We start from the raw sequence: 25820 nt of genomic DNA, 5'->3' as shown, positions 1-25820 counted from the left end.
TGTAAGCCCCTCGTAAGCTAAAACCTGATTTCTAGTGCAGTGTGAAATTGATGCCTTCTATATTCCTGGTCCCTTAAGGAGTCAGGTTCATCCCTTTCATTAATAGCTCAGATAATGAGACAGCAATGTCGTTTAATATGGTGGCCAAAATCATAAAACTTGATTTTGGTGCTCCAATTTTGCAGCTCCGAGCGTTTCCTCAAGGCTGCAAAACCACAGCACGACAAACGTAAAGATGCGGTACTCGTGAATTGCCACTAGGTGTCAGCGCCTCCACTGGGAATGAGTGTTACACCGGTAATGTGGCCGCTAGGTGGTAGCTCTGCACCAGGATATCCTCCTCCCAGGTCGTCGAAACAACAAACCGAACTACGGAGCAAGCGGGGTGAGAGAACGTCCGAAACCGCCTCTGACCGCGACTTTTAAACTCTTTTTACAGATTTGTAGTGGGATTCAGACGGAAGCTGAATAAGAATAGTAAAAGTTACGACTCTAGTGGGACTACATTTCTCAACAAGGTAAGTTAGCTGTAAAATGGCGGAGAGCTATCTGGAAGTTAGTTGATTTGTATTTTGCTAGCCGTCTCGCTAGCCATGCTAGCTCTATATGAGTCCAGAGCGCGGATGTCTGCCTGAACCTAGTCGCCTCGATAGCTCGCGATAGATGGCTAGCGTTACTTCGGTTGTTAGCAACTAACGAACTGGATTTTAAGCACAGTTGCACAAAATATCTAGTTCGAAACATAAGGAGGTGTTTTATTGTCTCAAGTGACTTAATTATACTTTATACATTTGTAAACAAAGTGTTTGTTGCTTATGCAATACGGTATTGCAACTCCCGAGGCAAGATGGAGGACGCAAGGACGTGATGTTTTTTTAGGTAGCGTTAGCAATTAGCTTTTAGCTTAGCTAACCAGTTTGAGGTCTTCTCGTTTCGTTAATTTCAGCATCTGTCTTTTATCGGGAACTCGTTGCGTATTTGAATGGGTACTGGACCGGACTAGTGTGTAGGTATAGGTTTTGAGTTGACATTTTATACAGTAGTGACTAACGTTATTGTGAACAAGCTAATACTAGCTCGTGATAGCAAAGTAGAGCTTACGTTGTTTTGTTATTTTAGACCAAGTACGATAGTGTAAATACTCGCAAAACGCACGCTTATTCCGGGAATTTAGCGTTACCGACAAGACATGTAATATTGTTGCCGCACTTATTTGGTTGATCGCTGTGTGCTATCGCTGAATAGCTCGTGCTTACCTTATCAATTTCCAACAAGCTGACGCCGAGGAAAAGACGCCAAAAACCATCGTTTGCTAGCGGCGCTAGCACAAGCAGCGCACCGGTGTCAATTTTGACAGGAGCCGACGAAGAGCGTAGCCGCGCCGGCTTTGTTGGAGGGAGCGCAGCCGGTAATATGTGGTGTAGTTGACTCTAAGAAACACTTATTATTGAGCTTTACAATTGGGTTTTAATCTCAGATCATCTAGTCTGGTTTCGCAGTAACAAGTTTGTGAGATGCAGTGAGCGATTTGGCGCCACTTTTTCAGTCAACACCCATATAATCCCGTCGTCTTGTCATGCTGTCTCCCTTTCGTTTTCAAGAAATGAAACACATTAAAGAGAACCCTGCTTTAGCTGGTAAATAATAGAGCTAGCATTAACTCGCTGACTACTACTAACTCGCCGACTACCCAATATACACGGCCACTGTGACATTGATGCACATTGCCTGAGTATTTTTGATGGCATGGATAGTTTTGCACAACGTAATTAATTAAAATGGCGTGGGATTACCCTAATATGGTGTTTGCGGGCCACATTCACTGTATTTTGTGAAGTGATCCCCGACTCACGTTATTTTGGATTTATATAAGAGTTTTTTTCCCTGGAAGTCCACTTGTATCCGTAAATTCCCGTATTCTTAATGATTATGTGATGTGTTTATTGTAGTAGCTTGGACAGATATTCTCGGAGTCAGTAGGTTATCAAGATTGCACAGAGTTATGCGCTCAGTGGTTTAGTTGACTCCTCTACCGCTTAAATGATGCGTGTTTCTTAATTAAGGTCAAAGTATGCGTCTGTATTTCAGACGTTACCTCCGCGTCATCCTCTGATTTACCTGACTGTAATTTACATATAACCAACATGCAGTAGTTTCTCTGGCCCTGCAGAACCTTGTTGATGTTGATACTGCCTTTTGATTGGTTGAGATATGTATGGGACGGATAGGGCAGTGCCATATTTGGCCATTGAGGAAGACACTCCAGTCTGTCTTGTATGACGCCTGTAAACCAAAAGAAGCAGAGAAAGAGAGGGAGCCAATGACATAAAGGCTTTGTGCAACAGGAGCATCTGTGTCCGCCCCCTGTTACCATGTGAAACTTTTCTCTCTTTTTTTTTTTTTAGCAGCATCAAAGAAACATTACCTTACTACAGAAGTTGTACTTTGTGCAAACATTTATACAATGTTGTCTTTTGCACCATTTATTTTTATTAGGCTCAAATGTGGTATGAATGCAAAGTTCTCATTCACTAATTTCCGTATTCCATTCTAGGTCACATGCAATCTCCCCTGTTTTATTTTTTCTGAGGATCTAAAGCCAGTCATAAGTTGAAGTTGTCCAGAAGATGTTACAGAAATGATAGCAGCACCAGAAATACCACCAGAGTTCTCTTACACTCAGTAAGTGCTTGCTCAGTCTACATTTCGTCACCTTCTTAAAATAATTGCCAAAGTCATTTTTTCAAGTTTTTCAGAAAACACAAAACAATGCAAGTAGTTGTTTTAAGCAATAAAAAAAAAGGTCCAAAAATGACTTAGGCAATTATTTTAAGAAGTTGACAATTCATAAGTTTGATGTTGACATGAATTTTCACTCTAAAAATCTCTTTTTGTCTACCAGGGATACAGATACACGATTTTCTTCAGACACAGATTTCTCTGAAGATCCAGATGGAAGGAGCGCAAACTCTACTAAAGGAAAGGTACGTAAATTACAGATGACATTTCTTCACTTAGCTCTCAACAGCAGGGCATTCTGGTCTGCTAAAACCATTGCATAGTTTTCAGTTGTAGATATTTTAGACATGCATATAAATGTTGTCTTCTCTGAATTTCTGTTGTGGATCCTCACATCCTCTAAATTTTCCCTCAGGGTGGAAAGAAGGGGAAAAAGGCGGCGGGGGAGAAAGGCAAAGGAGGGAAGGGAGCAGGCCGGATAAATGGCCACCACCAGGAAAATGGCATGGAAAACATGATGCTCTTTGAGGTGGTGAAGCTGGGCAGGAGTGCAATGCAGGTGTGATTGGTGATGTGTTTGAGAATTCTGCTCTGTTAAGGATCTTTTGTTGTACAAACTAATGATCTGCCATCCATACTTATGTCTTATTGACTTATTTATTTTTATTGTTTGTTCATGTAGTCTGTTGTGGATGACTGGATTGAATCTTACAAGCATGACAGAGATGTTGCGCTACTTGATCTCATCAATTTCTTCATCCAGTGCTCAGGATGTAAAGGTATGTGTGTCTGTTCTAGGTAACACTGCTGCATGATTCTCCCTTTATAGAGGAAAATCTTTTCTCATCATTTTTCTTTGGTTGCTGTAGTCAGCCATTTATTAACTTGTCACTAATGAAATTAAGTCTTAATTGTTGTTGTGTGTTTGTTTTTTTATCAGGTGTGGTCAGTGGAGAAATGTTCCGCAACATGCAGAACTCTGAGATTATCCGACGAATGACAGAAGAATTTGATGAAGTAAATCCACTTTACTCACTAAAATCCCGATCATGGTCACTCTGGAGTTTGGTGTCAGTTAAACATTTAAAATGCTCTAATTTACAAAGAACAACAAGTCTTGCTCATCTTATTTTAATGTAAACTAAGAAGAAAAATAATTTGTTTATATTTACTGATGTTCTTTTCTCTGTGGCCTTAGGACAGTGGTGACTACCCTCTAACCATAGCAGGGCCCCAATGGAAGAAGTTCAAATCAAGTTTTTGTGAATTCATTTCGGTGCTGGTGCGCCAGTGTCAATACAGTATCATCTATGATGAGTACATGATGGACACAGTCATCTCACTTCTCACCGGACTATCCGACTCCCAAGTCCGAGCCTTCAGACACACATCCACACTGGCAGGTAAGATGAAGTATGAGCGACGTATGTGAGGGATTTCAAATACCATCAGTGTCAGTCATCATGAACTTGAAATTGTTGGCAAGTTCAGCTCTTGTTGATGTTTAATTGTAGCATGTCTTAGTCATATTCGTGTTTCATGTTAGGGCTGACTTTGGCTGCTGCCCGGTAGGAGCAGGTCAGTTAGTGTAAAACTGTTAAAGATGCCACCTTTTGTCAATAATTGATCATTAACTGAGTGCAATCTCCTTTCAGTTGCATCCTTCAAGGGTGCGCTGGACGCAGCTAAAAGTGGACTGATTGTAATCTAAAAGTGGACTGATTGTCATCTCATTTTATAGAATTTGACTAGCTTGTATCCTCCATTTATTGTACATACATTGGCATAAAACACCAATGTGATAAGTGTTGTCAGCAATTAAGCATAAACCAACACAATAAAGAGTTGGTGGTGTTTTTGCAGCCATGAAACTGATGACCGCCCTGGTGAATGTAGCTCTAAACTTGAGCATCAACATGGATAACACCCAGCGCCAGTACGAGGCAGAAAGGAATAAAATCGTGGCCAAAAGGGCAAATGACAGGCTGGAGCTGCTCCTGCAGAAACGTAAAGAGGTAAGAGTGGCAACACCGCTGTTAACTCTTCAGTTTTGACCCTAACAAATGCCTGCATTTGCATTTAGGCACATACAGTTTTGGATAATTCAAATTGATTTAAGATAATCTGCTTCTTTTTTTCTCTTTTTTTTTTGAGTTAAAGATTCTTAAGATGGTGTAATCTTTGAAACTCACTGTACCAGTTTGCCTCTTAATACTCAAAGTTGTGTTGCGGTATATTACAGAGCTTCAGCAAGGGCAGTCAGGTGTTGATTAAAGGTTTGCCAGTTGATACCTCCCATCAATCAATCATGTTTTTATAAAGCCTGATACCACACACCAGATTTTGCATCAAGAGGCTTTACAATCTGAATGCAAGTGACAGCCTTTGTGTAAGGCAGGACAGAGGAAGTCACCTGTCTTTTATCTTGTGTCTATTGACAAAATAATGTGATAGTACTTTTACAAGAATTTCTTGCTGCTGTTAATTAAATTAACAATGTGCTTGATGTCACTGACAGAGTGATGTAGTGAATGGTATTTAATCTATGGTAAATATCCAAGCTGTAAGGTATTTCAATTTACAGACTTTAATGGCTGATCCAGTCATTTTAATGTATTTATATTGATTGAAATTTGGTACCCATACTGGTTCTGTGGACAGTCTGCTGCTCAAGTTCAGTCAAGTCAGTGTTAATTCACATCTGCAGTTCAGACTGTAAAATAAATCTTCACATTTCTGAAGATTTTCTGTCTCAGGCTTAAGTTTCAGTGACACACATCAGTCATCACAGAATCTTACCGTGACCAGATCTGTGCACGAGATGGATGTTTCAACTTCAACTAACAAAGGCTGTATTTGAAGGAGCCTTCGAAACTTGAGTGACATGGGATAACCTTGTTGTGTCGGCTGTGATGCAATCTCCCTTCAATTGCATCCTTCAGAGGATTCAGCCCTTGAACAGTGACATGGTTTACATGTGATTTTAACCGATCCCATGGGCTGCATCTTGTGTTCTTGCTCTCACCAGCTAATTTACATGCACACACAACGCTGTTACAACATACCTGCCTGTCTTTTTCACTATGTCATAGCCAGAATTTAGTTTACCTTGGAGTTGAACCATGCAAAACATTTTAATTTTGTAGTTCATTGCTTTTAAAGTCATTGCTCAGAGTGTACAAAGATAATATAAAATCGTGTCTTTTTCTCTAATAGAATGCCATTCAGCGCTGTGGCATTAGCTGCAGTTCAATTAAAAAATATAAATTTGACTTGACTAAAAAAAACTCGATGCATTCTAAAATAAGATCCAATGAGGTGTAGCAATTCGAAGAGACACAACTGTAACTTGAAAACTTGGATGTTTGCACCAGGCATCCAGGCACTGTTTCAGAACTGGTAATCCCCTAGTAAGAACTATAATTGAAATTGGAGTCAAACATGTCAATAGTGGCCCAACTGAAGGCCCTTATGTTCACGCTGAGCATGACTGCCTTGCTCTTGAGGCTTGCCAATCAGAATGGAGTGTATAAGCGTAAATGTGAATTACTTCAGCTTGTCACTGGACATCTACTTCATTTCTACCAGTACAATGTATCTGCAGAGAGTGGACCCACAGATACTGTATTACTGCTGAATATTATTCAACGAGCATTGTAGCTAATTAGGTTATATCCCAGCGGGTCCCACCAGGCATCCATCTGTTAGCTCACTGTGCAGTCATGCCACAGCTTGATGCTATAGCTGGCTGTCACATATGTCTTACAATGTTAACAATGCCTCCTGGTCACCTCACCCTGGTGTGTTCACACTTTATTTTTGTCAGAAAATTTGTAGTTATGTACTTAATTCTGTTCTTCCTTCTGTTCTTCATTTCAGCTCCAAGAAAATCAGGATGAGATTGAAAACATGATGAATGCGATATTCAAAGGAGTCTTTGTTCATCGATATCGGTAGTGCACCGTCTTTTAATAACTAGTAATGATGCTACATAATGCAGATATGATTGTTGACACTTTTCACAAAAAAATATTTTTTTACAGTGATTCAATAGCAGAAATCAGAGCCATCTGTATAGAGGAGATTGGAGTGTGGATGAAACTCTACAGTGACGCTTTTCTCAACGACAGCTATCTGAAGTATGTGGGATGGACAATGCATGACAAGGTGAGTTCATGGGAGGTTTGTTTACTTCTTTCTATCGAAATTTCAATAAAACCTCATCTGTGCTCCTCCATCGATGGTTTGAACTTAACTGTCATTTGATCTTGTCTTGTTGGCACATTAGTTTGCCTATGATAACTATAGTATCACGATAAAACAATTCTTGGACTCATATATTGCAAGACAATTCATCTACAATATATCATATCCATGTAACTAGGAAGAGGTTAATACCTCCAAAACCAACAGGAATTACGTATATATTTACTGCACCTTCTAATTGGAAGTAATTGACAACAGCAATGAAACGATATTTAAAAAGTGCATTAATATAGTTCATTACACACAAAAAAACTTTTGAAAAGTTATTTTAAATAGCAGCTATTGTAATTATTAGTTTTACTTTGGTAATCCTTTTGTTGTTGTTATTGTTCCTGATGTTAGTTTTTTGTTTGTTTTTCTTTCTTGTTTACATTAACAGATTGCATTATAGGATTTTCAGTGGATTGAGCTTTTGGTTTTGTGGGATAATTATGTCTCAAGGTTATGTTGTAGAATAAATTTCCTTCATACACGCACAACTACACAGTTTGTGAAAATTAGCTCAATGTAGGCATGCAATCTAAATTTAAATTGCCAAATAGGTATTTGAGAGAGAAAGAAATTGATATTTTGCTCAACGGTAATCATTAATGTACCACAAGATACACAAGGACGTACTGTGATGTAGTGTGATGTACCGTATTGACACACCCCTAATGTTCAGCTCCCTGGGTTTTTTATTCGTTGTGTTCACTTTGTCATTTTTGATGTAGCTCCATTGTATGAACAACATTCTGTTATTATGAGGTCTGTTGATGCAATTCAGCATGCACACATTAATTTTAGTTTTTAGGCGGGCATGTGGTATAAATGGCAAAAATCAAGTGTCACAGCAAACACGTGATTGAAATCTGCAGTGTTTGACAGGCTTAAAGCCTCAGCAACACTCAGATCTTCATCGTTGATCCCATTAAACATTGACATTTGAGGGTTGGGTTTTTTTGTCTGTTTTGGGGTTGTTGTTTTTTTTGCTCAGTTACATATATTTACTTTATATGGATGGAAATTGTTTATAGTTAGTCATTGGATAAACAACTGTTTTCTGGTCCTTTTTTCCAGCAAGGGGAAGTACGCCTGAAGTGTCTCACAGCTCTGCAGGGTCTTTACTACAACAGGGAGCTCAATGCAAGGCTGGAACTTTTCACCAGCCGCTTCAAGGTCAGCACCACCTACTGGGCATCTTAAATGCAACAACTTATTTCCTTCCCTCTCTTGTAAAATCATAAACTCAAGTCTTCATGCTCTATGAAGACATTTTGATTTAACTGACAAAATTTGTTGTGATTATCAGATGGTTTGTTTTGGCTGAGCAACTATTTAAATCTTTCTCTCTTTTCTTAGGACCGGATTGTGTCTATGACTCTTGACAAGGAGTACGACGTTGCAGTTCAAGCAATTAAATTACTCACTCTTGTCTTGAAGTAAGAAACTATTTTAACAATGCCCCATCATCCTTTTTGTTTTCCACCTAACCCACGTTCACAGTTGTTAAGATTGGAAGCAAATGATCTTGTGTTATTGGCAACTTTTCAGTAGCTTGACTTAACTTGACTGACCGTGTGTGTGTGTGTTTTTTTTGTTTTTGTTTTTTGTTAAATCTCTGCAGTAGCACGGATGAGGTGTTAACCCCAGAGGACTGTGAGAGTGTCTATCACTTGGTGTACTCAGCTCACAGGCCTGTTGCCATTGCAGCTGGAGAATTCCTTTTTAAGAAGTAAGTTAACTGACTTACAGACATTAACTGGACTTATCACTGAATATAAGTGTAATCAGTCAGAGCTGTGGATAGAAGCCAGGACAATTAATTTAGAAGGCAGGGGTTGTGGTAAGAAAAAGAATAGGGATTTATCAGTATTGATTTAATGTAGGCTCCAAAATCCTGTGATTCTTAAGTGTTGTTTGCTTTTTTGGTGATACAAAACTATTTTTAAAATATTTGTAAAGATTGTTCAGTCAGCGAGAACCAGAGGAGGAAGGTGCCCCCAAGAGGAGAGGCAGACAAAGCCCCAATGCCAACCTCATTAAGACCACTGTCTTCTTCTTCCTGGAGAGTGAGGTATGTAAAGGCTCGTTTCCCCTGGCTCACTTTAGCTGGGGTCAGTTTGGCGCCATTTCCACTGGCCCCAACATGGTACTAACTGTTACCATTTTAGTCCCTGCTCCGCTGGGGTTCCAAGCAAACCGAGCGGGGACTAAAATGTGACATAAACACATAGGGGGGTGTTTATTGGGTAACTTACCCGCTTACGTCGTCTACTTCGTATCATCTTGGCCTCGATGGAATACTGGTCTATCGCTTGGTAAAGTCTTTTGTACTTTTCTTGGGTGTTCCGTTTCACCGCTTGAAGCCTTGCCTGTCTATCGTCCATTACTTTTAGTTTCAGCAAAAACCACTGACCGAGCAACGGGCATAACACTGCCTCCATGTCCTCCGTTGTTGTTGTGTCGCACACAAATTACGCCTGGGAACTCTCGGCTGGTGAGTCCACCCACGCTGCTAGTGGAAACGCACCCATACCGACCTGACCCGAGCTGAAGTGAGCTAGTGGAAACAAGCCCTAATAGTCCAGCATTTGTCTGTGTGTGGGCCATGGCTCCCTCGCGGACTGTCAAGGTACTGCACATGGACTGCTTGAGACCCTTGAAAATAAATAACGAGCCATTAGATTAAAATTTAAGTTTCAAGTACTTCATTGGCCTCTTACAATAAAACAAGATATTCGAGAGAAATTGGTTTTGTGATGATGCTGTTGCTATGCCTTGTTAGCAAACACAAGGCATTACAAAATTGTTTTTGTGATCACTTCAAGAAATATTTTTTATTTTGAAATTGCAATATAATTAAAAGTTTAAGGGAATCCAAATTTTAATGCATGTATCCAAAGCCAGTGTGTGATCATTTGTAATGATGTGTGCTGTGAATATTAACCAAAATAATTGAGATTATAATTTCACTAAAATCAAGCAGCATTAGATGCATAAATTTATAAAAAATTGAAATAAATACAATTGAATATATCATGGTGATATTTGGTCACATGTCCACCCATCTTCTTGTGCTTATCCGGGTCGGGTCGTAGGGGCAGCAGCCTAATCAGAGAAACCCAGACTTCCCTCTCCCTGGCTATGTCAACCAGCTCTTAGCAGACCCTTACATAGCATTAGGACCTGCCGGGTCTAGCCGGCATCCTCCCTCGCCATCAAAGTCAATTCACCACTAGGTGGTTATGGTTGACAGCTCAGTCCCTCTCTTCACCCGAGTGTCAAAGACATATGACCGTGATGGAGCCCTTGCCGTGCATTGAGGTGAGTCTGAATATATCTAGCTGGAACTTCTCAACCTCACGCACCAGCTCAGACTTCTTCCCCACTAGAGAGGTGATAGTCCACATGCCCAGAGCAAGCTTCTGCAGCCGAGGATTGGACCGCCAAGGTCTCCACTCTCGACTTTCACCCATCCCACGCAGCACCTGACAAATTTGGCCCCTCCCATTGGTGGTGAGCCCTTTGGAGGGGGAGGGCCAAGCCCCATGGGTGCAGGCCTGGCCCCCAGGCGCTCGCCACCAAGAGGGCCCTGATGAACCTCATCCTGGCAAGGGAAAACTCGGTCCAACTTTGTTGATCGTCATTGGGGTCTTTGAGTCTTTGGTCAAATGTCATGATTTTTTTTTGTGTGTGTGTGTGTATGCACTAGCGCTTAATAGATAACTGCCACAATCAGGGTTGAATAATTTTCATTCGGAAACTACTGTTATGGTAAATATTTAATGATTAGTCTTTATTGGCAGTTTGAAAACAGTCAAATGAGCTCACATTTTGACCATCTCTCTGCAATAGCTCCACGAGCATGCGGCCTATCTTGTGGACTCTCTGTGGGAGTGTGGTGCAGAGCTACTGAAGGACTGGGAATGTATGATCAGCTTGCTGCTGGACGACCCATTGCCAGGAGAGGAAGGTATGGTACCGATTCCTTTCCTGGCTACGCTGCTTGGCAACTTGTGTTTTGGGCCACAAGTGTGATCAAAATATGAACCTTAATTCTTTTTATGGTCTTTTCAGCTCTTACGGACAGACAAGAGACAGCCTTGATTGAAATCATGCTGTGCACTGTACGCCAGGCTGCTGAATGCCACCCACCTGTTGGAAGAGGCACGGGCAAGAGGGTAAGATTGGGGAACTCAGTTTGAACAAGATTAAGACTGATGTAAGGGAAATTAAGTGTTATGATTTCTAGGGCCTCTCTGGCCTCGTGTTGTCACTATGATGATTATGGTAAACATAAATACACTCCAGTAGTAAATGAAAAACATATTGATAATAGGTGCAGGGTAAAAACAGTCATGAAAAACCTCGAAATGTTTCCAGGTGTGGAAAGGTTTTGGAAAAATAGGCAGAAAAATTTGGAAAGTCATGGAAATTTGCATCAGAGAATAACTGCATATTAAACTATATGTGGTTGAGTCTGTATTAACAAACAATTTTCTGGGCTAACATTGATTTACTTAAATACATAGTTGAGTTGTATCATCCTTCATGGATTTTCATTTGTGATATTTGAATATTGTCGTGTATCTTGACATTTCACTTTTTATTTGTCGTGTAAACAGATTTTCAGAGTATGCGGTCTTGAAAATTTATGGGTGGAATAAAAGAGAAATTTATTGGTTCAAAATGTGTTTGCAGGTTGTAGAAAACAATAAAGAGATGTGTCCTATACTTTCAGTCTTGTACTGACTTGAGACCCCAGGTCATGAAATGGAAGCTACAATAAAAAGAAAACAAATCCCTGAGGCTCAACTTAAGAGGGAAACTGCCATTATCAATGTTACTTCATTACAGCGACCAGTGCCAAGTAATTACATGATGAGAGCAGTCAGTGTCACAAATAAACAAAGAGCTAAGCCTAAAATACGTCCCCTATCAAACAGTAGACCTTTTGCATTCATGTAAACCAGTAATGAAGACAAGTATGTGTCTTGACTATCATCAGGTGATGACTGCTAAAGAAAAGAAGACTCAGCTTGATGACAGAACCAGAATGACAGAGCTCTTTGCAGTGGCTTTGCCCCCTCTACTGGCCAAGGTTTGTTATTTTTACTGTATGTTTTGAAAAAGCACTCTTTTTAATCAAGGTGCCATTTGTTTAAGGTGTGTTGAGAATACACGATTGATAGTTATGTTGAATGTTTGTCCTCTAGTATGCTGTAGATGCAGAGAAGGTTACCAACCTGTTGCAGCTGCCTCAGTTCTTTGACCTGGAGATTTATACCACAGGTCGTCTGGAAAAGGTAAAAGATGTTTGCCATTTGGCACAAGTAGTTTTGCATTTGTTCTCGCTATAATCAGATTTATTGATATACTCATAGTCAAGCAGCGTTATTAAGTAGTTCCCCCTGGATTTTAAAACAAGTGTAATTTTCTTTCTACTTAAGCACCTGGAATCCCTGCTGCGTCAAATCAGGGAGATTGTTGAGAAGCACACAGACACTGAAGTTTTGGAGGCGTGCTCCAAGACCTACCATTCCCTCTGCAACGAGGAGTTCACAATCTTTAATCGAGTGGACATTGCTCGTTCCCAGCTGCTTGATGAGCTGGTAGACAAGTTCAACAGGCTACTGGAAGACTTTCTGCAAGAGGTGAGAGTTGCAGTGGGCGCACACCAGCGTTTGTCAATATGCAGGATTATACTCATTGCATTTTAGAACCACTTGCTATTTTACCATGTTTGTCCATTATGTGCTTTTGTACAAAACTTTCATGGGCTATGTACTTGCATAAATTTGAGATTCTCAATCTGCATTTAAACTTTGAGACTGTGCATTATGATTGGGAAAGATGGTGTGTTCCACAACGTTGTTTGCCAACACTTATCAGACCTCGGACTTCGACTGGCATTATGAGGATGTTGTCAGTGGGGTTTTGCTAAGTTGCTACCAGTAAGCCTTTTAATTAACCAAGTGTCTTTGAAGTTTTTTTCTTTTCCCAATCCATGGCAGCCATCATTGCTTTAGAAGAAATGTATGCTGGGGTAATCACAATCCTGCTTGTGATTTTGATGGTCCATCATGATAAACTGCTGAATTTGAATTGAAATCAAGATACCAACATGCTTTGTCAAATCGTAGAGTGGGAAAAAGTTTCATTTAAGATGAGTTAACATCTTGATCTGTCAAATTAAACCACATGTTTTCTTCCAGGGTGAAGATGCTGATGAAGATGATGCTTATCAGGTTTTGTCGACTCTAAAGAGGATCACAGCTTTTCACAAGTACAAAATTATTGCATTCCGTCATCCACTTCATAACTCCTGTCCCTCTCTCAACAGTCAAATAATGTACCGATAATAAAGTGGGTGTTTTGACTTCAACCTTGCTCAATATTTTACAGTGCACATGATCTGTCTGGGTGGGATCTTTTTACCAGCAACTTCAAGCTGCTCAACACAGGCATTGAGAACGGAGACATGCCAGAGCAGGTTATTAAATATTGTATTAAGTATACACAGAGTAATCAAAAATGTGTTCTGTATGCTATTTAACATCAGTATTAACTGTTCATGCTATCCTTTTCTGTGTGAGCAGATAGTCATACATTCATTGCAATGTACCCACTATGTGATCCTGTGGCACCTGGCCAAGTTATCAGAAGGCAGCTCCAGGAAGGTGAGGTCTCCTTCAGCTAACTTTACTGTCTCTTCACTGCACTGCTTTGAGGGGTTGTTGTGGCTCTAAAAACCTTGATTTTGTGTTCATCAGGAGGACATGGTCACCCTGAGGAAGCAGATGAGGGCATTCTGTATGATGTGTCAGCGGTACCTCACCAATGTGAACACAGCTGTGAAAGAACAGGTGACACACATGAAATCCAAGAAGTAATAGTATGTGAAATGATAATTAACAAGATTCTTTTTGAGGTTTTAAGATGTTGTTTAGCTGCCATTCTTAGTGCAGCCTTAGTGGTTTGGTTTTTTTTTTAAACACTTAAGCTGGCTGCTGGCCAAGAAATCCCCTTAACACTTGGTTTTTTACTGCAATAGGAAGGAGTTTGATTGGGATTCACTTGCAGGTCAAATGACCCTGTTGTTGACAAGTGCATTTATTGACTTCAGTTGCAGTACATTAATGGGAACACAATGCTGATGTTGTTCAATCTGTGCTGATTTTGGGAAACGGACGGGAGAAAAAAAATACAACAGGAACTTTGCCTGTGTTCTACTTGCTGCTTTTATTGCAGCTACCAATGATTGTTTACAAACCAAGATATTACACTGGTGCCGGTTTGAAAAAAACCTTTCACTTTTTCTTGCGAACACAGTTTGTGACATTGAACGCCACGTGGCAAGGAAACTAAAAAAAAAAGACAAGCAACTCCCCCTTGACTCACAATTGGGATTAGCCTTTTAAAGTTGGTTTACCCGACTTTAGAAAAAAAAACCTGCCTGGATGCGGTGTGTTCCATGGGGAAAGGGTTTAAGTGCTGGTTAGAGTGTTGTGTCACAAGAAAACGGGCATCAGCTTTATATTTTCCTTGTGTATATGTGATAAAAAGGTCTTTCACCAACCCTGAAGGCATTCTATGTAATATTTATAGAAGTGATTCAGTGTATTCTAACCCTTTGAAAAAAAATTCTCTTTTCACTGCAGGCATTCACCATCCTTTGTGACCTCCTGCTCATCTTTAGCCACCAGATGGTGTCAGGAAGCAGGGAACACCTGGAGCCTTTGGTCTATTCTCCGGAGGATTCACTGCAGTCTGAACTACTCTCCTTCATCCTGAACCATGTCTTCATAGACCAGGATGATGACACAAATAGCACAGGTAAACATTCCATTGTTCAGTTCTCAAAGTTCAATGAATTTCTATTCATGAATGTGTCTGTTTCGATAAGGGAAAGTTTTGTTTGTTTGTTTTTTGTGCAACTTGCATAACTGCTTTCTTACCATTTTGGGAAGATGCACATACAATATTGCAGCAGGTTCTGGAGTTGTCAGTGCTGATCCTGATTAAAACTTGGATTCGGTGGATCATTCCTTTCTTTTTCTTTTTTGGTATGTGGTACACGATGAGGTAGTAATTGTTATTTTCTTTCAATCTGTTTAGATGGGCAACAGGATGATGAGGCAGTGAAGATTGAAGCTCTGCACAAAAGGAGAAACCTCCTGGCTGCCTACTGTAAACTAATCATCTACTGTGTGGTAGAAATGAAAACCGGAGCGGACATCTTCAAACAGTACATGAGGGTAAGTTGGGATGTTCTTATGGTCACTCTGCTCTTTGTTTCAGGCACACATTTTGTCATCTAAGCAACCCAGTTGGCTTTTATCATTACCACTTTACAAGAAAGTCATTGATTGTACATGCAGGAGTTAATGCTGGAGCAGCACAGAATTCTTCATTATTTATTTATTTTTTTAACAGTATTACAATGATTATGGTGACATCATCAAGGAGACCATGAGTAAGACTCGGCAAATCGACAAGATTCACTGTGCCAAGACCCTCATCCTCAGTCTACAGCAGGTCAGTGCTAATGGTTTCTTCTACTCCCGAAGTCATTCAGTGACTCTCCTCTGATGAGTTCGGCCCTGTTTTGAGTTAGACTGTACTTGTTAGTGCTAATAATTCCCTTCTGTTTCTGCTAGCTTTTCAATGAAATGCTGTCTGAACTGGGCCATGGGTTTGATCGCTCCTCTTCAGCATTCTGTGGAATCAAAGAGTTGGCCCGTCGGTTTTCTCTCACCTTTGGCCTTGACCAAGTCAAAACCAGAGATGCCATAGCCATGCTACACAAGTAAGGTTTCATTCAACTATTGTTCCTTTTTTTTTTTACTCTTCTTATGTTTTTTGGATTTGAATCTTGGAAATAAAATGTTACATTACTACTTGCTATGTTTCCTCTCAGGAGTGGGTGGTGTATCAAATGTACACGTTACGTGGCAGCTTTTGATTACAAATTGTCACATACATTTAAACAACTCCCATCTACTTGGATTGAGTACTGTATCTCTCAGCTGGTTTACAAACCAGCGGTAAACACTAATTAATGAGAAGAAAGAGACTCACCTCGATTGCTAGCATTTATATTAGCAAAGTTTATTTTCTTCAGTCCTTTTGATACATGCAGACTTTATACACATTACCTGTGTGTCCTGTATGTGAACTAGGGCTGGAGAATGAATGAAAATAAATGATGTACTAGAAAACTGTCACCAATTTCACGTTGGTCAATCTGCGTAGCTTAGAAAAAAAACAGGAAAAGTAATGTAAAAATGGCTACAGTTATGTAGGGATGGGTATTGTTTGGATTATATCTGTACTGATATCAATAACTATACTGCTTATCAACATCAGTACTCTTATTGTCACTGCGCTTTATAGTTTGGTGCTGAAAGTAAAGACTTGGCATGAAAAATTTTAAGTTATTTTGTTTTTGACGCACACTCCGCAGTCATACCTTGTACAACTTCTGTGTGACACTGGCTATTAAATTTCCCTTTGACAAACTATTGGGGAAGTGTCGAGGTGTTTTCAACTATTAAAAATTTAATTGAATATTTAAAAAAACAAATGGAAGAATTTTGCTCCTCTACTTGTCTTACATCATGTTTTTCCTTCGTTTTGTTGGTGCTGTAGTGCTAGTAAAACATTATCGACTTGTTAAGTAACAGATGGAGGACAGTGTAGAATTTGGTTAAAGACATGCTTGTTTGCAAAACAGACATGCAGAGATGATGATAGCAGCCATCAAGCAGCTTCTGCAGGTGCAGGAGAGGCAAGATGGCTGCGCTTGGCCATTGTGTTGGTTCAAGTTTCTGACAAGACATTGGGACAACTAATATTATGAAATGGCAGCTAAACACAGCTCAGCTATATAATGCAACATGTTGACTATTAGCTTAAGCAACAGCTAAAACTCTTGGTTAATAGGGACATTATCAAACACACAAATCTGCTATGATTTTATGTAAATTCAGAATTAAATCTATCGCTATGAGAGAGTTAGAAGATATGAGAGAGTTTTCAGAAGTACTCCTCCTCATCCTCATCCAGCAGCTTCGAGATCATTGGGGACGGTTGCCAGCTACATCAGATTGAATTAATGTGACACCCAATGAATACCGACAGCAGTCAAAGAGCTAATCAGTACTTCAATATTGACCCAATCACGTAGTGGTAACAATTAATACTGGTCCTCTGTGCCTATCCTTTCAGTTAGGCATGCCAAGATACATACATCCTCATGGCGAAGTCTCCAGTTCTAGTATAAATATTTCCTGCAACTTTCTTAATTTCACTTTACTTGGCTACAATTTCTGTTGTCATGATACTGAAGACTTTTCACTGCACTATTTGAATCAACAGTCCTTTGTTTAATGTCAATGAAACCCCAACTCACAGAGTCTTGTTCTCTCCCTCTGTCTCTGCAAATCTCAGGGATGGTATTGAGTTTGCATTTAAGGAACCCAGTCCCCAGGGAGAAGGAGGTCCTCCCCTCAACCTGGCTTTCTTGGACATCCTCAGCGAGTTCTCGTCTAAGCTTATGAGACAAGACAAGAGGACTGTGTAAGTTTTTCTGCTGAGCTGAGGGTGTGCAGTCTTCTCAGTGTCTTAGTGCAACAGGTGGCTGTGACAACTGGTGTTTCTGATTCCTGTATGGTTGATATATGAGGGTGTTTTTGGCCCTCCAGTTGGAAAGGCCACATTTGGGTTGTGGTTTTTTTTTGTTGTTTTGTTTTTTTCTTTGTATACTGGGCTGCATAAAATTGTTCATTTCATCTGTGTGACCTCTGGCTTCTCCGCAGCCACATGTACCTGGAGCGTTTCATGACCTTCCAGATGGCGTTGCAGCGGGAGGACTGCTGGCTCCCGCTCATTTCCTACAGGAATTCCCTACAGGCTGGTGGCGATGATGATACCATGTCTGTGATGAGTGGCTACTCCAGCAGAGGCTCCTCCATTCGCTCCAAGAAGACCAAGCCTCCTGCTGCAACAGCTGGGACTTCAGCAACCAAAAGGAAGCTGCCTGAAGGTATAAGATGATTGGGAACTCACAGTATCATGACTGAATGATTAATGGTGCGTTTAATAACTGTGTTTTTCTCAGCTTTTAAGATGATAAATTTCTTTTATATGTTATAAAGAAACAACATTGTAAAAACAGATACTGGACACAAGCATTTTTCTGTCACTTAAGTCTCCTCGCCATCTACAAACACATGAGCAGAGGTCTTTTGGAGAATTAAGTGCATTATGACAAGCCATGATGTTACAGTTGGAGCCCAGATTAACCCAGATGCGTTCCAGCCAGCCTGGCTCAGTCAGCCGAGCTGATGGTTGAAAAGATTAAACAGATGGGGGGGTGGGGTCAAGCCCCTTACCAATCACACAGGATCTGTCAAAGCTGTGTGTCTTTGTGGTTGCCTGTGACTTGTTCATGTCTCTAGACTTTTACATGCTGCAATTTCCCAATTTCCTCCATTTTAATTTATACTAAAATTAAATTAAAGTGGTGGTTCGCCTAAAACTGACAGTATATTGCAATTAATATCATGAGTTGGGTTCTTCACCTCAATAATTAATTTTTCACAGTTATGATTAAAGTGATGCGCTGGGAGAAAATTTGATAACAGGGGTGCAAAGTTGGACACTTGAAAAAGTGTAAAATGTTCATTTGTAGTGTGTTTGTCGAACAGTATGGCAACTCTTCTCTTTCAGAGGAGAGCAGCAGCAGTGAGGTGTGGCAGCAGAGCATGCAGACCCCAGTCATGATGCCGTCCCCACACCTCACCTCCACTGCCATGCGAGATCCTAAGAGGGTTCGTGATGACAGCTACATGGGAGTGTACCCCCTCCCTCACGACCAGCAGCAGCCCCACCAACACCCACAACACCATCAACAGACGCCGCAGCACCACCAGACACCCATGGATTACAAGTATGCAAACCAATGCATTTAACTTTAAAGTTTAGGTGTGTTAGACTGCTGAATGGAAAGTGCATCATGCTTTGAACTTGAGAGTACAACATTACCCATTTTGAAAGTCTAATCATTATGCTTCCCATTTCAAGATTTCATTTAAGCGTTTAGGCTCAGATCCAGGCCCACACTTCATGTCAGCTGAGCGCTTGTTCTCTGAGAAAAATATATCAGAGAACTGGAAATGGAGCCAACCCACATTAGGACATGGTTCAATGAAATTTCCCATTTGCATGATATTAATTTTGAGGGTAAATGGCAGCAAAAAGCTTGCACTTGACAGAGTAACTACGCTCTCGATTATATTTTGTTTTGTACAGTGCTCCTAATCAGATTTAAATTGCCATATGATCTCAGTACAAAAGAATTTTCCAGCAGTTGTGCTTGGGTTTGAATACTCATTTTCTGTCCACTCGTGAAATAAGAGACTTAAGCGGCTGAAACTATGTCTGAAATGCCCATGAATGTGCTTCTGGTTACATCATTAGAGTGAAAGCGCAGGTGCTATAGTGTGTGTACTTGGATGGATTCCTTTGACTACCACCTCTTCCATGCTATTGATATTTGTGGTGGTTACCTGACCCCCTTCTGCGACGCATGCTATGTTACCATAAGGCCAGCACCCCCAGTTGGCATTGCTTCCGACTCTATATTGGGATGTTTGAGTGGAGGTTGGTTTTTTTGTTTTGTTTTGTTTTTCAAAATGGTGGGAGTTGGCAATCAGAAAGTGAGTCTTTACCAGCCGGCCAAGTGTTTGCCCTGCTGGAACATTGACAAGAACTAGTTTCTTTATCCAACCCAACTTTTCTTAGGCACTCAGCCAGTGGCTCGTGGAGTTGTAACCACCATCCTTTTAGTATATGAAGCTAAATCACCAACTACTTGGATTAAAAACATGAATACTTGTACTTTTAGTTCCCAGGTGACGTGGATGCTGGCCCAGAGACAGCAAGAAGAAGCACGTCAGCAGCAGGAAAGAGCCATGAACTATGCCAAGCTCAGGAGCAATCTGCAGCATGCTATGTAAGACAAAGGTTTACCTGTCCATAGAGCTGTCTTTTACCCAACTCCAAGTATAATTAAACAGTGTCATATTTGTTTATGTAGACGTCGCAGCACCGGGCTGATGGAGGAAGACGAAGAACCTATTGTGGAGGATGTAATGATGTCGTCTGAGGGTCGGATGGATGACCTCAATGAAGGCATGGACTTCGATACTATGGATATTGATCTGGTGAGACAATAGATCACTTAAGGTTGTAGGAGTTTACATATAGAAACCGTCTAACCATTTTTTTAATTGATGTGCAATCAGTCATTTTGGGCCAGACAGTAAGTCTTTGCCATTTCGACTCTTGACATTGTGACTGAAACACACTCCCAAATTTGAACTATTTTATATGAGAGGAGGGTTGATTTATGTGTTCTTATACTTTGCTGCACCTCCAATTGTCTCCTTCATCGTCAGTCTGTCTTTACTATGTCTCGTATGGATGCCTCCTTAAACTGCCCCAAAAGAATCTATAATCTTTTAAATGGGCATTATTTCATATTTTAAAAAACTATTAAAATTGTAGCCAATTCAGGAAGGACACTTGGAAACTCTTTTCATAATCATAAAATGGGCTGTCAAACAAATTCCATATTTGAATAAATGAAATAATAGGAAATTCAAATATAAAATAATATTCAAACTTATCAATAAATTGTATAAATTAAAAAAGTCCACAACTTCCCATGAGTCTCTGGCCCCTAGCGCGCTGCAGCACAGCACCGTTATTCTCCACTGCCAGCTGGGGGTGGTAATGCATCCTTCAGCTGGTTTGCAAGCCAACCACCATTAAATCTCATAGAAGAAGAAGCTACACACAGAATAAAGTCTGCTGTTGAGTGCCTAGGATAAAACCAAGCTGGCAAGGTGTTTGATGTGCGAGTTATGATGGCAGAGGGTTCAGAACCAGACTAGACTAAAGAGAGTGTGATTTGCACTCCGAGCAGTCTAAGTAGTACTGAAGTACTAAAGGTTCTGGTCAGTGTGCAAGTGATCAGAAACCAGCAGGTGAGTCGAAACCAGTGCATTGCAGAACCAATCCAGTCTTTAGGGAGGCATTTTACCATCCTAGAGCAGTTGTGTACCAGTCAACACCGTCCTCTCAGCAGCATGAGCTGACATGTTTTCCACAGCCTCTTTTGAACAAACATTGGAATTGTATTAATCTGATCAAAATGACCCCTTAATGAGTTAATGACCATTCAGAGTAGTTTGACTTGTTATCCAGCAGAGGGCACTCTAGAACTTCCCCTAGTTCAACCTTTTGAGTCCACTTTGACCTGTCAGTAAACTGAATTAATTTTTTGCTTTGCTATGAAGTTTAAGGACAATAGGGAACTGAGTCAGCCTGAGCAGACCATCACTGCACCAAAACATCTGAGAAGAGGCATGAGAAAATATTTCAGATTCTACACTGTGCATTTGTCGACTTTGTAAACAGCAGTGGAAACTTAACTCCTCAGCAATAACAAATGTACAGGCTCACATGCTTTAATATATCTGAACACATTGCGGGTCAGTGTAACTTCATTGAATTTGAGTTTTTGGTTTGGAAAAACAATGCCAGTGCTACAAGCAACACAGGCAGTTCAGGAAGGCCTAGCTGAATTACAGAGGAAATCACATTTGTGTCAGAACATATCAAAATGATGCTTCAGCCCAAAAGTTTTTTTGCATTTCAAGTAGTCACAAACAGGTGTTTTGAGCTCACAAAGATTTTTTTTCCCCTTCTGAATTACCTCTTTGTGACTCCATATTGCAGAAAGTACCAGCTATGTATATTTAGCTTGAAGCCTGACACAAGCAAAACGGCCCCAGAAACACTCAAACTCTGTGCATCACATACAAAATCACATAGCTTGGTATGGGGGTACATTGTTTCTCATAAAGGATGTCATTGACAAAAAACAAGTGGTGGAGGCTTGTTAGGAATCCCAAGACTTGAGCGAGTAGAGATCTCTGGTACCATCAGACTTGAGATAGAGTTCGTCGAGGTAGCAGCATTCGTGAGTCTCTAACAAAATACAAAATAGTCCTGTCCTCCTTTTCCGTTGACCTCAGCTTCCCAAAAATTATAAATCAGTGGATTTTCATTCAAGCTTACCAAGAGTTAAGTAAATTATATATATCTTTTTCATGTCTAAGGCTATAATATCTTTTAATTATTGGCTTTGCATTTACCCTGCCTGGGGATTCTGGTCAGATAGTCCAAGAGAAGACTGATTCATTAAGTATGCAATAATTAACGCGGAGCATCTTGTATTGATTTTGAACGCCACTTCAAAATGAGCAAAGAAAACAATTGTGATGATCAAACAGAACTGTTGGCAGCTTTTGAAAGGTTTCATGTGGTTTTCAGTTCGTAAAAGATGATGAAATGTACTGTGTCGGCAGTGCCTTGCAACTGTTGGTACAACAAGGCATCAGGACCAATTTATTTGGCCATTTATTACACCAACACCACAAAACCATGTATGATGTGTACAAAGCCAGAAATATATTTAATCCAAGACATATGTCTGTTTTGGATGCTTCTAATAGTGCTGCTCTTGTGAGAGAGGCTCCAAATGTCATGTTGAATCAACCAGAAAATTGGAGCAAGTGCCTCGTTTCTCCAAAGTCACTTGATTTATTCCATGAGTGATTTTTTTTTTTTTTTTTCAAATGCAGACATCAACCGGTTCAAATGTCTTTAAGTTTTATTTTATCTTCTCTAATGAATAATACTCACTCTGTCTCTCCTAGCCACCATCTAAGAATCGTCGTGAGCGATCTGAGCTGAAGCCGGACTACTTTGACCCTGCCTCCATCATGGATGAATCAGTAAGGAGCAACTATTCTCTTACTACTAACGTTGGGCTCATCTGGTGAGCTTATTAAAAATGGTCTTAAAGCTTGTCAGATTGCACTAGACAGCAGTCGAGCTGTGGAGATAAACAGGAAATTGCTTAGATGGAGCAGCTGCAGGTGACTTTGGATTGATGACCAAAGTAAAGCTTAGCTGACCAGCTGGCGTACACTGTGGCCAAAGGCAACTTCCCTTGTTGGCTACAAAGCCACTGTTTTTGTTGGTGTGAACATGCCAGATTTTATTTATGTCAGTGTCCAGCCAGCCTCACATTCCTCTGTCAACACATCCCCTCCTTAAAAAAAAAACTTTGGGTCAGCACTTAAGTCTGGGCCTTGAGGTCTCCTCACAGCAATGGGAATGTGTGAAAGGGTTTTTTGTGTCTACTTAAAGAATAATTTGTCACTAAAAATATCAAAGTTGAAAATAGTTTTCTCTTGGTGGCATACCTGCTGTCCTGTTCCCTTCAATATACTTTGAGAAAAGAGACGAGTGCAGCACACTCAGATGCTCTGGTCACACGGTCTGCCTCTGATCCAGGCTCTCCACTATGTCATGGGTGATTGTGTGACATGAAGGCTCACTACCTTCTTACTTGAAGGTGGTTTACTCAACTCATTGATTCTCAATTGTACTCTGCATCAATCTGAAGTGATTGAGGTGAATGGCAGCTCGCTAGCCAACTGGTATAGAGCATAACTTTTTTTTCATGATAATCCTGTTTTTTTTTTTAAAAACCCCACAGAAATACATAGACGTACCTTGATACAGACTATTGTTTATCTGAAAACAGCTCTTTTGTGAATGTAGCTTCAATAGAATGCAGTAGAAGTGCAAGCTCAGACAGTACAAGAAAAGAAATTTGACCTTGGCTGTTATTCAGCTCTGGCTTCAAATCCTGAATGTCTGCATTGTTGTACAGTTTTATGAACTTTGAGAAAAACTGGTATTGTCAAAAACCCCTTTAAAAAAAAAAACAACAAAGCAACTTTTTAAATTTTGAACCTAAATCATACAGGTACATGTTTTTGTCAGTCTCAGCATGTCATGTGCTAATGAATATAAACCCTGTTTTTCTTTCTTTTAGGTCCTTGGAGTGTCCATGTTTTAAGCTAATGTCCAGATGATTTTGACGCTGGGATGAAAGAAGAGGCGCTTTGTATTTAAAGAGAATTTTAGATGCGAAAACAAATGTGTTTTCTGTAAGAAAAAGCAAAGAAAAACAACAAAAAAAAAAAAGTTCTGGCTTGTACTCCACGTGGACCAATGACAACCCACACTCAGTGTTGCTTGCTCAGAGAGGACTTTGTTTCAAATATTTACTTTTATAATCTTGGGTAAGCTCTTCCTGTTCAGAAATAGTGTAACAGGCCACTTCCAAACCTATTAGAGATGAGACGTCTGAAGAAAAATCCATAATAGCTTTTGTTTCCCTCTTTTTTTTTTTAATGGGGATGGATTGGTGTGTTTAACTTAAGAAACATTTTTTGTTTATGTCTAACCCTTTTTACCAATGTAGTAAGTTACCAGGTGTGAAGTAGTAATTTATAAACAGACTGTAGTAGCTTGCCTGTACTGTGTTAGCCAAGTGGATGGAGGTCTTTATGTTTCTGTGCTACTTTTTATTTTTCCCTTCCTCTAAGTTTCTCTTCCCTGTTGTTGGGCCTGATTTGAGGTCCTCATAACCACTGGTGGTTAAGATTGTGAGATGTCACGTAGAATCAGTCAGGATCCCTTTATGCTGTGAAGGTTCCCCGAATCCACTGAACGCTCCACACTGTTAAGCAGTAAGTCCTAGAGCTTACCCCAAGATTCGGACCACTCCTTAACCACCATCTGCTAGAGAAATATTTCCCCGAACGAGCAAAGTTTGAATCCCCATGGTGCCACTGTGTGGGCTCGGGAAGGAAGCAGTTCAGTCCAAGAAAATCACTTCTTTTTTCTCTCTTACAATCCAGCAGCATAATGTTGAAATGGGTATCTCTACATTTTAAATAAAAGTTATATGAATCGGTGCTGATTTTTATATATGTGCTTTTTGGTTTTCTTATTTTCAACTTTTCAACCTTCGTTCACAAAGTTTGAGAAATGTGTAAGTAAACTAAAAAAAAAAAAAATGAAAGCATGTAAATCCATGCACCAAGGAAGATTTTTAAATTTGTATTTTTATGGTTTTATTTTTCCTTTTTTTTTTCTTTTTGTCTTGATAATGTCTTCGGGTTTCTACCTTTTTTCCTACGTGTAAATTAGTTTGGATAAAACTAATGAAATGACTTGTGAAATTCAGCTTTAAGGTTTTCTCAACATAAAGTCCTGTCACACAATACAAAGATTTCAAATGCTAAACGTGAAAAGGTAGTCACTCGGACAATACTGAACATGAGTTATTCAGCAGAGCTGTGGCAGCTAGACAAAGCTTAGATTTTGACCTATATTTGTCACACACAAGTTTTAATGAAATGTTTTGTCTACTGAGGTTTTTATTTTGTAGTCATTCCATGCTCAAGCCTTAAACATGCTTCTGAAGGTCACCTTCTCACACAGTAATCTTCCATGTCAGAGGATCAGTCATGTTAAAAGGTGGATAATTGGCTTCGTAGAACATGAAACATGAGGTGGTCAGGTGTAATGTGATGATGTAGATGAACAGCCGATATGTGTTTTGCCTAATTATTTTATGTAAGTAAAAAGAAAATTCTTTTAAGGAAAAAGTACTGTTTATTGTTTGTTACTTACCACTACATGGGTATAAATTCTTATTAGATCATGTGTATATATACAAAATTTCATTTTTCTTTCCTGTTGGCCATTTCTGTGTTTATTTTCTTCTCTGCACTCTTGCCTACACCCTAAGTTGTTGTCTATTATCCCATCCTCTTTCAGTCACTGTTTTCTGATTTGTACTTGTCTGGAGACAGTAACTTTTGAATAAAAATCAA

The 25820-nt window shown here is 40.0% G+C and overlaps 1 protein-coding gene across 3 annotated transcripts; it reads left to right on the top strand.

The window, feature by feature from the left end:
• The first annotated feature begins 320 nt into the window (after nt 1–320).
• On the top strand, nt 321–25820 carry stag2b (STAG2 cohesin complex component b). 3 transcript variants are annotated; one of them, XM_086223057.1, is made up of 34 exons: nt 321–518; nt 2555–2682; nt 2903–2984; nt 3155–3298; nt 3422–3518; nt 3680–3756; nt 3938–4142; nt 4603–4754; nt 6619–6692; nt 6783–6906; nt 8065–8163; nt 8347–8426; nt 8612–8719; nt 8950–9061; nt 10843–10960; nt 11065–11168; nt 11996–12088; nt 12204–12293; nt 12438–12641; nt 13203–13273; nt 13393–13480; nt 13587–13667; nt 13761–13853; nt 14649–14823; nt 15106–15245; nt 15424–15525; nt 15648–15796; nt 17440–17568; nt 17808–18034; nt 18721–18940; nt 19898–20005; nt 20090–20216; nt 22779–22856; nt 23969–25820. In XM_086223057.1, exons 2-34 carry the CDS (start codon nt 2639–2641, stop codon nt 23990–23992), a joined length of 3819 nt encoding a protein of 1272 aa, XP_086079183.1. In that variant the 5' UTR covers nt 321–518; nt 2555–2638; the 3' UTR covers nt 23993–25820. The 3 variants fall into 3 exon arrangements, with proteins under 3 accessions (XP_086079183.1, XP_086079185.1, XP_086079184.1); XM_086223059.1 differs by having other exon boundaries at nt 346–385; XM_086223058.1 differs by lacking the exon at nt 321–518 and adding an exon at nt 612–879.

The sequence above is a fragment of the Aulostomus chinensis genome, chromosome 13, assembly GCF_037954235.1.
Source record: "Aulostomus chinensis isolate RoL2024-O1b breed Wild chromosome 13, RoL_Achi_v1.0, whole genome shotgun sequence".
In the NCBI taxonomy this organism is placed as follows: domain Eukaryota; kingdom Metazoa; phylum Chordata; class Actinopteri; order Syngnathiformes; family Aulostomidae; genus Aulostomus; species Aulostomus chinensis.
The sequence above is the reverse complement of the archived record's forward strand: the minus strand, read 5'-3'. Positions and strand labels throughout refer to the sequence as shown.